This window comes from Toxorhynchites rutilus, chromosome 3, assembly GCF_029784135.1.
Source record: "Toxorhynchites rutilus septentrionalis strain SRP chromosome 3, ASM2978413v1, whole genome shotgun sequence".
Lineage (NCBI taxonomy): Eukaryota > Metazoa > Arthropoda > Insecta > Diptera > Culicidae > Toxorhynchites > Toxorhynchites rutilus.
Genome location: NC_073746.1, coordinates 111,824,767 through 111,837,982, shown reverse-complemented (window position 1 = coordinate 111,837,982; position 13,216 = coordinate 111,824,767). Strand labels below are relative to the sequence as shown.

At 36.2% G+C, this 13,216-nt stretch overlaps 2 protein-coding genes across 7 annotated transcripts in view; both read right to left on the bottom strand.

Annotated features, from left to right (window-relative positions):
• Positions 1–13,216, bottom strand: part of LOC129776910 (inositol-pentakisphosphate 2-kinase) — a 355,299-nt gene that overhangs the window by 34,394 nt on the left and 307,689 nt on the right. The gene's annotated exons all lie outside the window — the stretch shown is intronic.
• LOC129776913 (uncharacterized) lies at positions 1,945–3,989 on the bottom strand. 2 transcript variants are annotated; one of them, XM_055782856.1, is made up of 7 exons: positions 3,777–3,989; positions 3,611–3,708; positions 3,304–3,417; positions 2,910–3,245; positions 2,685–2,849; positions 2,456–2,611; positions 1,945–2,391 (listed from the first exon to the last, which is right to left on the bottom strand). In XM_055782856.1, exons 4-7 carry the CDS (start codon positions 2,964–2,966, stop codon positions 2,224–2,226), a joined length of 546 nt encoding a protein of 181 aa, XP_055638831.1. In that variant the 5' UTR covers positions 2,967–3,245; positions 3,304–3,417; positions 3,611–3,708; positions 3,777–3,989; the 3' UTR covers positions 1,945–2,223. The 2 variants fall into 2 exon arrangements, with proteins under 2 accessions (XP_055638831.1, XP_055638830.1); XM_055782855.1 differs by having other exon boundaries at positions 2,910–3,417.

Here is a 13,216-nt window from a genome sequence, read left to right as displayed (position 1 = left end):
TATTGTTTTCTTGTATTTCTTGTATTTCTGTATTTCTCTGATTTCTTGTATTTCTTAAATTTCTCATACAGCAGAGTCTCGATTATCCACAAGACCGAGTTCTGTAGTAAATTTATAGGCCTTCCCGAAATTTGTCAGTGAGTGGCACGCTCTTGCACTTTTGTTTTGGTCATGGCTTTCACATTATCTGACCACCAATGTATACGACCTAACAGACGGATAGTTGAATTATTTATGTATAGTTTTCATGCTGAAATATCTTTTTATTCGTATTTGCACCTCATTTTTAGTCCTTTATTGCATCATCTGCAATTTTCGTTATCCAAGGTAACCTTGCCATTCAATTCCGCGAATAATAGGGCTTCTACTGTATCTGTTGTATCCGTATTATTTGTTGTATTTGTGGTATTTGTTGTATTTGTTGTATTTGTTGTGTGTGTTATGTTTGTTGTGTTTGTTGTATTTGTTTTTTTTATCCCATTTATTTATTTAAGGCTCATTAGCATTTTAACTGAAACAGAGCCGAATTTTAATCGTATTCATGTCACATGGTTATCATATACCTATAATTAGCACATTACACAGTTGCCATTCGCCAGTATTCCTTCTATATCATTACATATGATACATTCACACAGTAGCCATTTAGGCGTAAGAGTATTCTTTCTGTTCTTCCATTATCCAGTGGGACCACCGGACAGCGGAGACAGTTGATTGATCATTGTTGAGTTATTTATAGAACAGCAGCCCGATGTGTCTTGCAGAGCAGAGCAGTTGTATGGATGAATCGATCTTATTTCGACCGTGGATCGATTTCCATCGCTGATGATTGTTGCGTGGACGTAGCTATTCTGTAACAACACAAAGATGGTCAAATGAGGGTCCTGAGTTTTGAACTCACGATCGATCGCTTACTAAGCGAACGCGCAACCAATGTGGCTACGGAGACCCCCTAATTTGTATTTGTTGTATTTGTTGTATTTGTTGTATTTGTTGTATTTGTTGTATTTGTTGTATTTGTTGTATTTGTTGTATTTGTTGTATTTGTTGTGTTTGTTGTATTTGTTGTATTTGTTGTATTTGTTGTATTTGTTGTATTTGTTGTATTTGTTGTATTTGTTGTATTTGTTGTATTTGTTTTATTTGTTGTATTTGTTGTTTTCAGATAATTATATATAGCTTGAAAAACAATGTTTTTTTTATTTTATAGAATCATCATTTAACCTAGCTCGTTCAAATTTGGAAAGGTTGTTTTCTACGTTCTTGTAAATTGTACATCTTGACACTAAAAACCATCCGATCAGACTGAACGAGTAGCCGAATATTATCGTCCCGAAGTGGGGAATGCAGTGTTACCATCGACGGAGCGAAACATTTTTTTTATAAGGAGCTATTCGATTTTTTTTTTGCGTGAGCGTTTAATCTGAAAGACCCTGTATGACAATAGTTTTGTCTTTCCCAAACTGGCAAAAATTAATTGAACGGTTGAAGGTTGTTTTTAGAATACGAATTAAGAAATATATCAAAACCGAAAACTTTTCGAGAAATTATAGCTTTCAAAAATTATGATTTTTAAAAAAAGAAAAATCGATACTTCCCGGCTTTTTCTTGTTTTTTGTTTTTGGCATTTTCCAGTTGCTTAAAAAATTTAATTCGCATCTCTGATTGCATCCGACATTCATTTTACAAACGGTTGGTAATATGTACAGAAAAAATATGATCATTCCCCTAATGTTTGCGTTACCCAAAATTTTGTAGCTGCTTTTACCAAGGATTTTTATGGGTGTATGAGTTGAAGATTATCATCATAGACTTTTATTCATGTTGAATGTTGTTGAATGTTTGTTTTTTCTCGCGTTATTTATTTTACTTCGATGCAAATAACACACTGACACTTATGTACAAGGTAATAACTCAATTGCTACTCTCTTGTTATTCATGATGTTTCGAAAGATCGTTTATTTATCTTGTGGGCCATGCGCGTATGTTGTATTTGTTGTATTTGTTATATTTGTTGTATTTCTTGTTTTCGTTGTATTTGTTGAATTTTTGTTTGTACAAAACATTTGCATCTGAGAATTCGCGATCCAGGAATTAGAAACTAGGAATGTAGTTTTTTCAGTTACCGATTAAATAACTGAATTTTTTTTATTAAGTTGATTCATTAATATCTTGTGCTGTTTCATCCCGATTTTCGTCGATACTTTATTCAGACATATAAATTCATACTTCCACCACCAGAAAATCCGCCATTGCGCATTCTTTCTCGTGGGCTAATTTCCGAATTGTTCCAAACTCTATGAAAAGTTTCCACTGGCCTTGAAGTGACGGTGGAATTTTCATGCTATTCACCATGTTCCCTATGTTCGTGTGGTCAAAGTTCTCCGTGTGCTTCATTTGGATTGAAGAGATAAATATTATTTTCTCACCGAAATTATATTTTAACGAAACCTACCCCTGCCAGGAAAGGACAGCTCTGCTGTTCGAAGGCAGCCATAAATGGCGTCCACATTTCATTCGGTGCTTTGAGCACCTCGCAAAAATTAGGTATGAAACGGTTCATCGATGGGACCCAGTTGCCACTGACCAACCGCTTGGTATACACGTTTACCTGATCGAGTGGAGGAGGCAAAAGCAAAACAGTCATAAACTCTCCTCAATTGAAACCAAGCATCACATCTTACACTCAAGGGGTTGTTGTAATCCCTGGTCGTTGACAGCTTACCGTTGATAGTGACGTTCTCATCGTCCAAAAGAAGCACATCGAAACGAGAATAATCCAAACCTGGCAGCTCCATCCCATTGTCGCAGGTTTTAAACTCCCCGTCGAAGTTGACAGTTACTAAGGCCTGAACATGAATATGACTTTTGATTATTTTAATATTATTTTAATTTTTCTTTTGAGTTACCTGCGCCCATCGGCAGGCAAGGATTGTCCAAACTCCAATTATATTGCCAATGAACATGACTAGACGAAACCTTCCAGATTTGCAGACACATACATTATGACTGTCGCCGCTGTTTGGTGGTAAAAATACATTGCGATTTTTTGCGATAGCTATCGACTTGTTCGTTCGATGTTCCACGGACCTATGCGTGTTCGTTTGTTGCTATATATAATTTTCTTGTTCGATGGTATCGGGCAAAAACTACAGGTATCGGGCATGGAAGTTGACCACTGTATTTCCGGCTGAAATAAGCCAGAAATTTCCATAGTGCCACTGGGCTGTTCATTAGGTTTTGTTCTTCGGAGAAAACACGATTCTTTGGTTCTGATCACAATTTATTTTTCAATGAAAACACCTTGAACTGGAGTAGAATTGTTCCAGTGATGTCCTAATTTATGACGGGTACTTCTGAAGTCAGATCCTGGAAGATTGTCGGAAGACGCTTCCATTTCTTTTACCACTCCGTTTACTGAAATTCATTTTCAAACAATTATTCCTGAACAGCCAGAAGTCATAGGGTGCTATATCTTGCGAATATGGAGGGTATTAGATAAATTCGAACCATAGTACGAATAATACTATAAAATATTATAGTACTAAAAAGGTAAGTTTTATGGGAAGAGAACTCATGGATCGAAAAGTCAAAACTTAACCAAGCTCACCATCTCACAAGGCAAGTCAAAACTATACACCAGTTTTGGTTCCGGTCGACACTTTTTCCTAGAATTAAATTACCACTTCGAGGCACTCAGACAAGAGACTAAAAAGATAATTAGGAGACATAAAAGACGATTATGCATTGGCATAAGACTATTACTTCTGAACCACCTTAATGACGACTCAAATTGAAGAAAAATTTATGTTTTGTATTTTATTGATAATTGGCTCAAAATGAGACTTCGTATTGTAACGGGCTCAATCACCTTATCAACCGAATGAACCACGCACATGAATGTGTGTAAAAAAAACTAGCAGATGTTCCACACGAGAAGCCTGTTTACTTATAAATCATTCATTCTACAATCGACCGCGGCGTTGAATTCCTTGCGTTATCAGGAGGAGCTCGTCTTAAATTGCAGCCATCAACTAGTTAGGAGTAAACAAACTAAACGACGAAAAAACAATCCAGTGAAATAAAGCATACACATCGGGCAAACGGGTACTAAACTGACAGGATGACGGAAAAGCTGCAATCGACATACATGTAGGGCATTGACGTAGTTGAGGCTCACCGCGAGCGTCAAGTGATGTCCTAAATTACCGATGAGACATGACTTTCTCGGCGGAACATGTTCATGTGCTCTGGTGGTGGCGGAATCAGAATGCGATTTAATTCAATCGACAAATCATTCACAGGGCAGCCTTGGAGGCGTTTGCAATATATGGTCGATTGAAATTCAGGATTTCGTTATACAACGTGAAACGATTACTGGAGAATATTCAATCATCTTAATGTTTTGAAGCGATTGATGACCAGAATCCGAAAAATTTCAGCCTAGAAAATTAGGCTGAACTAAACGATATTACGACAAGAATTCGTGCAACAATTTTTGGCTGGATCTCGCGACTGTGTTCTAAATCATCCTTCGTATTCACCTCGATTGGTGGCCGCCACTTCACTCTTGAGCCAAAACTCAAAACAAAACTAAATTAACATTTTCTATCTGTAGGAAAACAGGAGGAAACCAGTCACGAAAATGAACAAACCAGCCAAACCTCTTTTTGTGCGATCCTATTTTATTTTTAAATCGGAACATAAATCGCACAAATAATTTAATCGCATAAAAAAATATTTGACTGCACTACAAATTAATGTCAGATACACCTGCACGAGTCTTGAATTCGGATAATTACACATTCAGATGACGAAAGGGATACACTATGAAAGTATTTAGAATATCAAGACAACTGTTAAGTGTTGTTGTGATCGTTCAGTGGCACCTCGGGCAACAATGTAGAATTGCGGGAAAGCATTCTAGCTCATCGTGAACGAAGAAGAAATATAAACAAAAACAGATTTACTACTGAGGGTCAGCAAATAAATCTGTGCTAATTCTACGCTAAATACGCGCATGGCCCACAAGATAAATAAACGATCTTTCGAAACATCATGAATAACAAGAGAGTAGCAATTGAGTTATTACCTTGTACATAAGTGTCAGTGTGTTATTTGCATCGAAGTAAAATAAATAACGCGAGAAAAAACAAACATTCAACAACATTCAACATGAATAAAAGTCTATGATGATAATCTTCAACTCATACACCCATAAAAATCCTTGGTAAAAGCAGCTACAAAATTTTGGGTAACGCAAACATTAGGGGAATGATCATATTTTTTCTGTACATATTACCAACCGTTTGTAAAATGAATGTCGGATGCAATCAGAGATGCGAATTAAATTTTTTAAGCAACTGGAAAATGCCAAAAACAAAAAACAAGAAAAAGCCGGGAAGTGTCGATTTTTCTTTTTTTTAAAATCATAATTTTTTAAAGCTATAATTTCTCGAAAAGTTTTTGGTTTTGATATATTTCTTAATTCGTATTCTAAAAAACAACCTTCAACCGTTCAAATAATTTTTGCCAGTTTGAGAAAGACAAAACTATTGTCATACAGGGTCTTTCAGATTAAACGCTCACGCAAAAAAAAAATCGAATAGCTCCTTATAAAAAAAAATGTTTCGCTCCGTCGATGGTAACACTGCATTCCCCACTTCGGGATGATAATATTCGGCTACTCGTTCAGTCTGATCGGATGGTACAATTTACAAGAACGTAGAAAACAACCTTTCCAAATTTGAACGAGCTAGGTTAAATGATGATTCTATAAAGTAAAAAAACATTTTTTTCAAGCTATATATAATTATCTGAATATTTATTTTCATATATTTTATTATAATATAATAATAATTTATTTGAATCTGAAATTGAGGATAAACAGGACTACTGCTTTGCCTTTTTGTGAGCAGATCTCAATGATTATTATTTTTACATAATGAGAAAGCAAATTTATTCTCGATGAACAGGGTTGGTACGGACTAAAGCGTAATTCCAATGCTAAGAAATCGCCCCCAACAATAAAGCTTTAAAATTTCAGTAGTCCACGTAGCATATTTGAGGTAGAGATTTTGTTGTTATTATTCATTAAATTATTTATATTTTACATTTAATATTCTACTGAAGCGCCCTTATTTAATTTATAAGTTCCGCTTATGTCGAACCGGCCCCACTTTAGTTTTTGTTTATTCGCCAAATTTCCGGGGGGCAAGTTCCACATAGCGGTTTGATTGTACAACAGGGGTTCGCGCAGAGTCAGCACCACGGAAACGTGTGCGTACGATTCTAGCGTGACCCGAAAAATTCAGTTAGTAAATAAGAAATTGTGATTGTAAACAAAAGAAGTTAATAAAAAGTACTGAGCCAGTCGGGCGCGGTAAGCAGTGCGCAGTTGGTCAGAACGCTAGATATCGCGTCGTCTTTTCCCTGACTAAAAAGAAAAACCAGCGCTACACTACTTATTTGTTCAACATCTGATCGAGCATATAACTGTTAAGGTAAATAAATTAAGGGTTTATGCCTACAGGAGAAGAGAGAGAGTACTCTCACTCCCGCTGGTTTTTCCCATCCATAAAAAAGTATCAAATAACAAAATTCTTCTTAAAATAAATTAAATAAAATTAATAAATCTCATAAATCCATTCATAAATTAAAATAAAACTTTTTTTTTCTTTTTTAGGACAACGTTGGGAAGGGCGGAGCCCATTTGTAGCATTCTATAATTAGACTAACCAATTCCCCCAGCAGCTACACTTTGTACCAAGAGATAGTAATAGTAATAGTAATAGTAATAGTAATAGTAATAGTAATAGTAATAGTAATAGTAATAGTAATAGTAATAGTAATAGTAATAGTAATAGTAATAGTAATAGTAATAGTAATAGTAATAGTAATAGTAATAGTAATAGTAATAGTAATAGTAATAGTAATAGTAATAGTAATAGTAATAGTAATAGTAATAGTAATAGTAATAGTAATAGTAATAGTAATAGTAATAGTAATAGTAATAGTAATAGTAATAGTAATAGTAATAGTAATAGTAATAGTAATAGTAATAGTAATAGTAATAGTAATAGTAATAGTAATAGTAATAGTAATATTAATAGTAATAGTAATAGTAATAGTAATAGTAATAGTAATAGTACAATAACAAGCTGTGCCTGTAACACTGGCTGAGTGTATCCTATGGCATACCTTCCCTATTAACACATTCCTAAATTCCCGAGACATTCATGAGAGGTCGTAGAGTTCTCTGCATCTCTCTTAAGTAAATGTCGAACTATCATTCCTTCCCTTTCCTTAGCAGTTGCAAGGACGCGGCCAGGACAATTCTTAACGGTTGGAGAAAACATGCCTTCATTTAAGAGATATTACCAATCATCAGCAACGGATGGAGGCGAGTTTTTACCTTAACAGTTCTGAATTCGTACCACCCACGATATTGTGCAGCTTGCTCTATGCTAATGTTAATGCTAATGCTAATGCTAAGATGTACAATTTACGAGAACGTGTATTTGTTAGTGAAATCGTATTACTCGAGCAACCGGAGCCTTAATGAAACTTTGTCCTCTTATGGTAACAATTTCAAAATTTCTCGTCGTGGATTACTTTCTTTGGGGGTTGCTATGTAGCCACAAAATTTGGATCAACTTAAAGAAGAAATAACTCGGATTTTCAACAGCATCAAAGTTGTAACGTTAGAGTTGTGCATGAAAAATTTTGTTCACCGTTTAAAACGCTTAATCGAAAAAAGAGGTGGTCACATCGAAAACGTCCTAAAATAAGCTTTATTTTGGTGTTTTGAAAATAAAAATCGGTTCACTCTTGAAAAAGTTATTAAAATTTTTTGCTTAAGCGTTTAATCTGAAAGACCCTGTACTTTTGACGTAGAACTACGTCTTTCATTAAGGGTGCCAAATCAGGAAACAGGTCACGTTTTTATGAAATAAAGTTAACGGTAATCCAACTTGGATATCGTCGTTTGGTTTTGACGTAGGACTACGTCTTTCATTTCTATACCGGGGTGTAAAATCAAAGTTTCGAAAACGAAAGCGTTACGCCGGAGACCGAGATTTTGAGCGTTGATAGCTCCTAAACAACTGAACGAAATGGTATGATAAACACTTCATTCGAAAGATAAAATGTCTACGCGTTCTATACTTGTTACTTTCTGATCCAAAAACTTGTTTCAATAGTCTTAAAATTGCTTTCAAAACATGCTATTGAAATCACCAATCGGTATATAAGCGAGCGCCGCTCGGAAATCCACTCAGTTCAAATTGAACAGCGATTGGAGCATGTTGTCGCTGTTGTGGTGAAGCTCTTCGTTTATCATGAAAGCGCGGATGAACGGTGTCACCAAGAGCCTGTTTGTGCACCTTAGGCCAGAAGGAAATCCATCAGGAGGAGAGTGATGCCACAAACGGTACCCCGGGAAGATCTCGAAGCAGCCGCTACACACACACACACACACACACGTGCGGAATTCTTTCCGTTTGGATGCCATTCAGCATCGAGAAAGATCCGGAAAATAATCTGCCAGTTCCCCTGGGAATTTAAAAATACATTCATGTGAAAGAGTTTATTTGAATGTTTTCTATCCATGTAACACTGTGACCAAATATGTTTCAATCAAGTGCTATTAACAGATGGTTATCGAGTTAGCATTAACCACTGGTGGGCTTCCAGTATCGAGGAAAATGTGGAAATATCTAATCGTTACTGAAAATAATCTGCCAGTTCCTCTGGGAATTTAAAATTACATTCATGTGAAAGAGTTTATTTGAATGTTTTCTATCCATGTAGATTAAACAGGATAGCTTCTGAAGATTATTCTTCCCCATCAGTAGGATATTTCCGTATCCAATATTGGATGCATAAAACCTTGTGCCTCCAACGTAACGCTCTCGTTTTCGAAGTCCCCCAAATATTCATTCATTCAGAATGAATTCAGATTCAACTTCAAACAAATGATCTCTAAATCAACGATAGTCCTACGTCACCCTTGCGGTTATACCATAGATATAACCCACTTCCTGTTTTTCTGTTCGTTTTTCGCGTTATTCGTATCGTGTTTTTCTTTCCGCGTCATAAATTGGACGCTTCGCGTATTGTGTGATGAGCAAGAAGAGGAAGGCAGGCTCGAGCCCTGCAAAAAACGAACACATTGCCAGGGGCAAGAAAATTTCGAGGCAAGCATCATCTAATGATGCACGCAATGTTGGTGCAGTGAAAAGCGCTCGCACTGAACCGAGCTTTCGCGAGTGTGACACCGCATCGAACAACAGCGAAGTAGGCGAAGCAGGCAGCAATCAAAATCAAGCTCCCCCCGCTGGTGGTGAAGGCGGTCGCTCTTGACAAACTCATCAGCGAATTCGCATCGATGGGTGTTACAGCAGAGTACAAGCTGTGTGGCATAATTCAGTCTTTTTTCAAGCAGTAAACATTGTTTGTTTTCCGTCATCATAAGGGCTTCATTGGTGCCTTTGAGAATGCATCAATGCATTAAACTGACGTTATGACGAAGCAGGCGTTAAGGTTGTGCGCTAAAAAATTATTTGGGGAATACCAAGCATCTTGAATGTTTTACTGGAATATTATAAGTTATTTGGGTTCGCGTGCCAGTCGCAAAACTGCCTTCAACTAGGATTGCAATTGCACCAATCTCGATCACAATGACGCAATGCTTCTCTTTTCAAGGTTATTGTGATTAACAGAAAGAGTTCCTTTTTATTTATTGAGTCACCAAGGAAGTAAATTGTTGAAAAAGGCCACTGGAATAGCGTTCGAGGTAAATTTTCAATGCATTGACATGAAATAAATTGCGACATACGATCAGCTAGTGTATTGTTTTGCGACACAAGAATGAATGATCAATCAATTATCGTGAACTGATTCTACAATGAAAAAACCAATTCAGAGATTTTTTTACCAAGCAGTTGTTTCTAAAGTTTCACAGCATTATAGAATAATATCCGAAGGTATAAACAAGCGACTTATTTACAAAACAGCGTAGTTCTACGTCAACAATGCGGTCGTATCTTGGGCACAACCTCCTATAATTTTTAAGTGATAAAATATTTCCCCAAAAGAAAAACGCATCCTCGTTTTCGTTTACAGTGAAGTCAGTATCAGGTTCCCGATCTCCCTAATTTCATTATTGATACCCTGAATATCATTTCAATTGCAAATATTTGGAAGACTTTTTAGAAGAGCCAAACACTAGAACGAACGAATGTCAATAAAAGGGAGGTAAATAATTATAGTAAATAGATAGATATGGATGAAAAATATAATAAACGTCATAAAGATCTCCGATGTGAGTGGAGCGAAATAGGATTTTCATAAATGGGAGGAAATAATATAATTTTGGGGAGTAGAAACTTGAAAATGACAAAAATAAAAATTAAAAAGCAAGGTAAAACTGTTAAAACTATAAAAAGAACTGGCGATTTTTTACCATTGACTGTTTCGCTGGCATGCTTCAATAAAACCAGCAATAACCAGGAAAAACTAAGAGGTTGGCAACTCTGGATGCAATGACATTGACATTTGATTTCTAGTTCTCAAAAGGGCTTCAAAATAAGAGGAGAAACGTATAAAGTTTTCACTAAAGTGACAAAGCTAATTGCTCGCTGGCTCGAGTAGGGTAAGGCGGGGCTAGTTGGTCATTTTTGAATAAATTTGGTTATAACTTTGTAGTACGAAGTTTTGCGTTAGAATGTTATGTACCACAATGAAGCTTACCTTTTACCCTTTCAATGAAAAATAACCAGAGAACCAATTATTTGACATTTTTCTTTTATTTAACGTCTTTGTATTTCAGAATATATTGACCAACTAACCCCATACACGGGGTAAATTGGTCAATAATAGGAATGTTATTTTTGAGCAAATAATAAGCGTTTTTCCATTAGAACTTTCCATCATTATGAATAAATTAATTAAATCAAAACAAAAACAGTTAACTAATATCATGTAGCAAGTAATAAAACAAATTAATGAAAATTTCAAATTATCATCGTTGAAAATTAGTCAGACAATCTTTCCTAGCGATTTCGTCTCTCTTCCACTTTGTGGCGAACCAGAAATGGCAGGTTTGAGGACATGTCTTCATTTTGAAGTGTAACCGGTAACACACCCACATCACAACACAACAAACTACACACACAAAAACTGCGCACAATGCGAATACTGCAGCGTGTCATTCCCCTGGTAATCGAAGGCAGATGGCTGCGTCGGTTTGAGCTGTAGTAAGAACCGCATTTGAAGTGTTCTACACACCGCTCACTAGGCAGGGCTCTCAGCCAGATAGCGAAGGTACAAACCAATGGTCGGAGTTGGGTTTTTTTCCGCTTCCCTCCAACAATAGGCTTGAACGCTAGGCTAAAGGCGATGGTCAGGCTTTCTGCCTAAAGAACTATGAACGGGAGTAGAAGTGCGCGTCGTGTGAAGCATAAAAGAAAAAAAGAAACAGTTGGTGGAAGGAATTGTAGAATAATTGAGTTTGTGAAAAAAAGAAATAGGAACCTGAAAAATAATTAATTATACACTTACCTGGAAAACCTGAAAAAGGAAAAAAAAAACTGAAAAACAGGTCCGCACAGTGGGCTTTTTTTTTATGTATTCTCCAAAATAGGCATCAACCACAACTTTCTAGGCAGAAAGTGTAGAGAGCCACCAACAAACTCAAGCGATTGGCTTACAGCAAGACCGAGCACTCTAACCGCAACTTTTACAACCGATTGCGAAGGACAATCGAACCTGGACAGACGTGTCCCAGAGGACGAAACAGGAAGACATATTCACACAAGGATATGGATAAACAACGTATCATACCAAATTAAGGACCACACCACATTGCTCAAATACATAACGATTGCGCAAGTATACAAAACCATAAACTGTGACGTCACTAATAGTAAAGTACATCAAAACACATAGAAAAGTATATGTTTAGAATTAAATTAAAAGTAAAAGAAGTATTTACACATAGAATTTATATAGTACGCCACTACAAACATAATACGCGTGTAATAAATTAAAAGTTTTGTTTACATAAATTTTCGTTTGTACACATATTTCCATATTTCTGTTTGTCGTTTTCCCGAACTCAAAAGGAGTTGTCAGGCCTCGCCCGTTCTAGTTTGGTAGGAAGCGTGTGCCATCGTCAGCCTTTGAGGAAGTTGGAAAACGGCTGAGGGTTCTGTCCCTTGTTGCTTGTGTATAACACTTTTAGGAAATTAAACCCGAGCTCCCGATTGACAGCTTGATGCTGCCGGTGAGTGCTGGGAGAACGACCCTATGGTTTTCTCATCGTGCTCTTTGAGCTAGACACTCATAGTCACTCCCGAGTAACGGACAGGGAGTTACAGAAGACATTTGATTTTGTGAAGACATTTGATTTTGTGAAGACACTTTGAAGACATTATGGAATATGTGAAGAAATTTCAGTATGATAGCGTACGTGGATTTTTAAAAGATATTTTTTCCATGAAATTCTAACTATTGACCGAAAATATCGTCACAAAAGTAGGGCTTTAGTCTCAGCGATCGAAGCGGTCCGAATACATATTCTCTCTAGAAGACATGAGATCATTTGCGCTCGAAAATTCGAATGATTTTGATATTAAATTTCTATTATTTTGGCCCTACTATACAATAGATTAACCTAGATCTTTCAAACGACCACTTCATAAATCGAAGGTCTTCCGGTTACATACCTTTTCTACAATTAGTTTCATGGATATGTCAAGACCTTAGAAAAAAATCACCTGGCATCCCTGCGATGCACAACCGCTTGCATTCTTGCTTGCATTTGTGTTGATGACATTTGTACCGTTCCCCCAAAGTATATAGAAATAGCCTCCAGGTATGCTACATTACTCAATGCATTATTGTGAGTTCTGATATTCAATGATAGCGTTTAATATATTTAATGAAAATTTAACAACAAAAAATATAAATATGACAATTATATTGCAAGTGGTTTGTGTGGTGGTTGTCTCGTTTCAAATACACTGGGTTTAGCAGTAAAACATATGCCTTCTATATTTGTTTATAGCTTGCGTAATGAAACACAGCATACCTGAAAATTTTATATGCGTTGCTCTCAAACGATCAATTTGTGTGACCAACTAGCCTCTCTATATATGAAAAAGAATATTCATGAAAATTCAACAAAAATCATTTTAAAAGCGATTTTCATTAA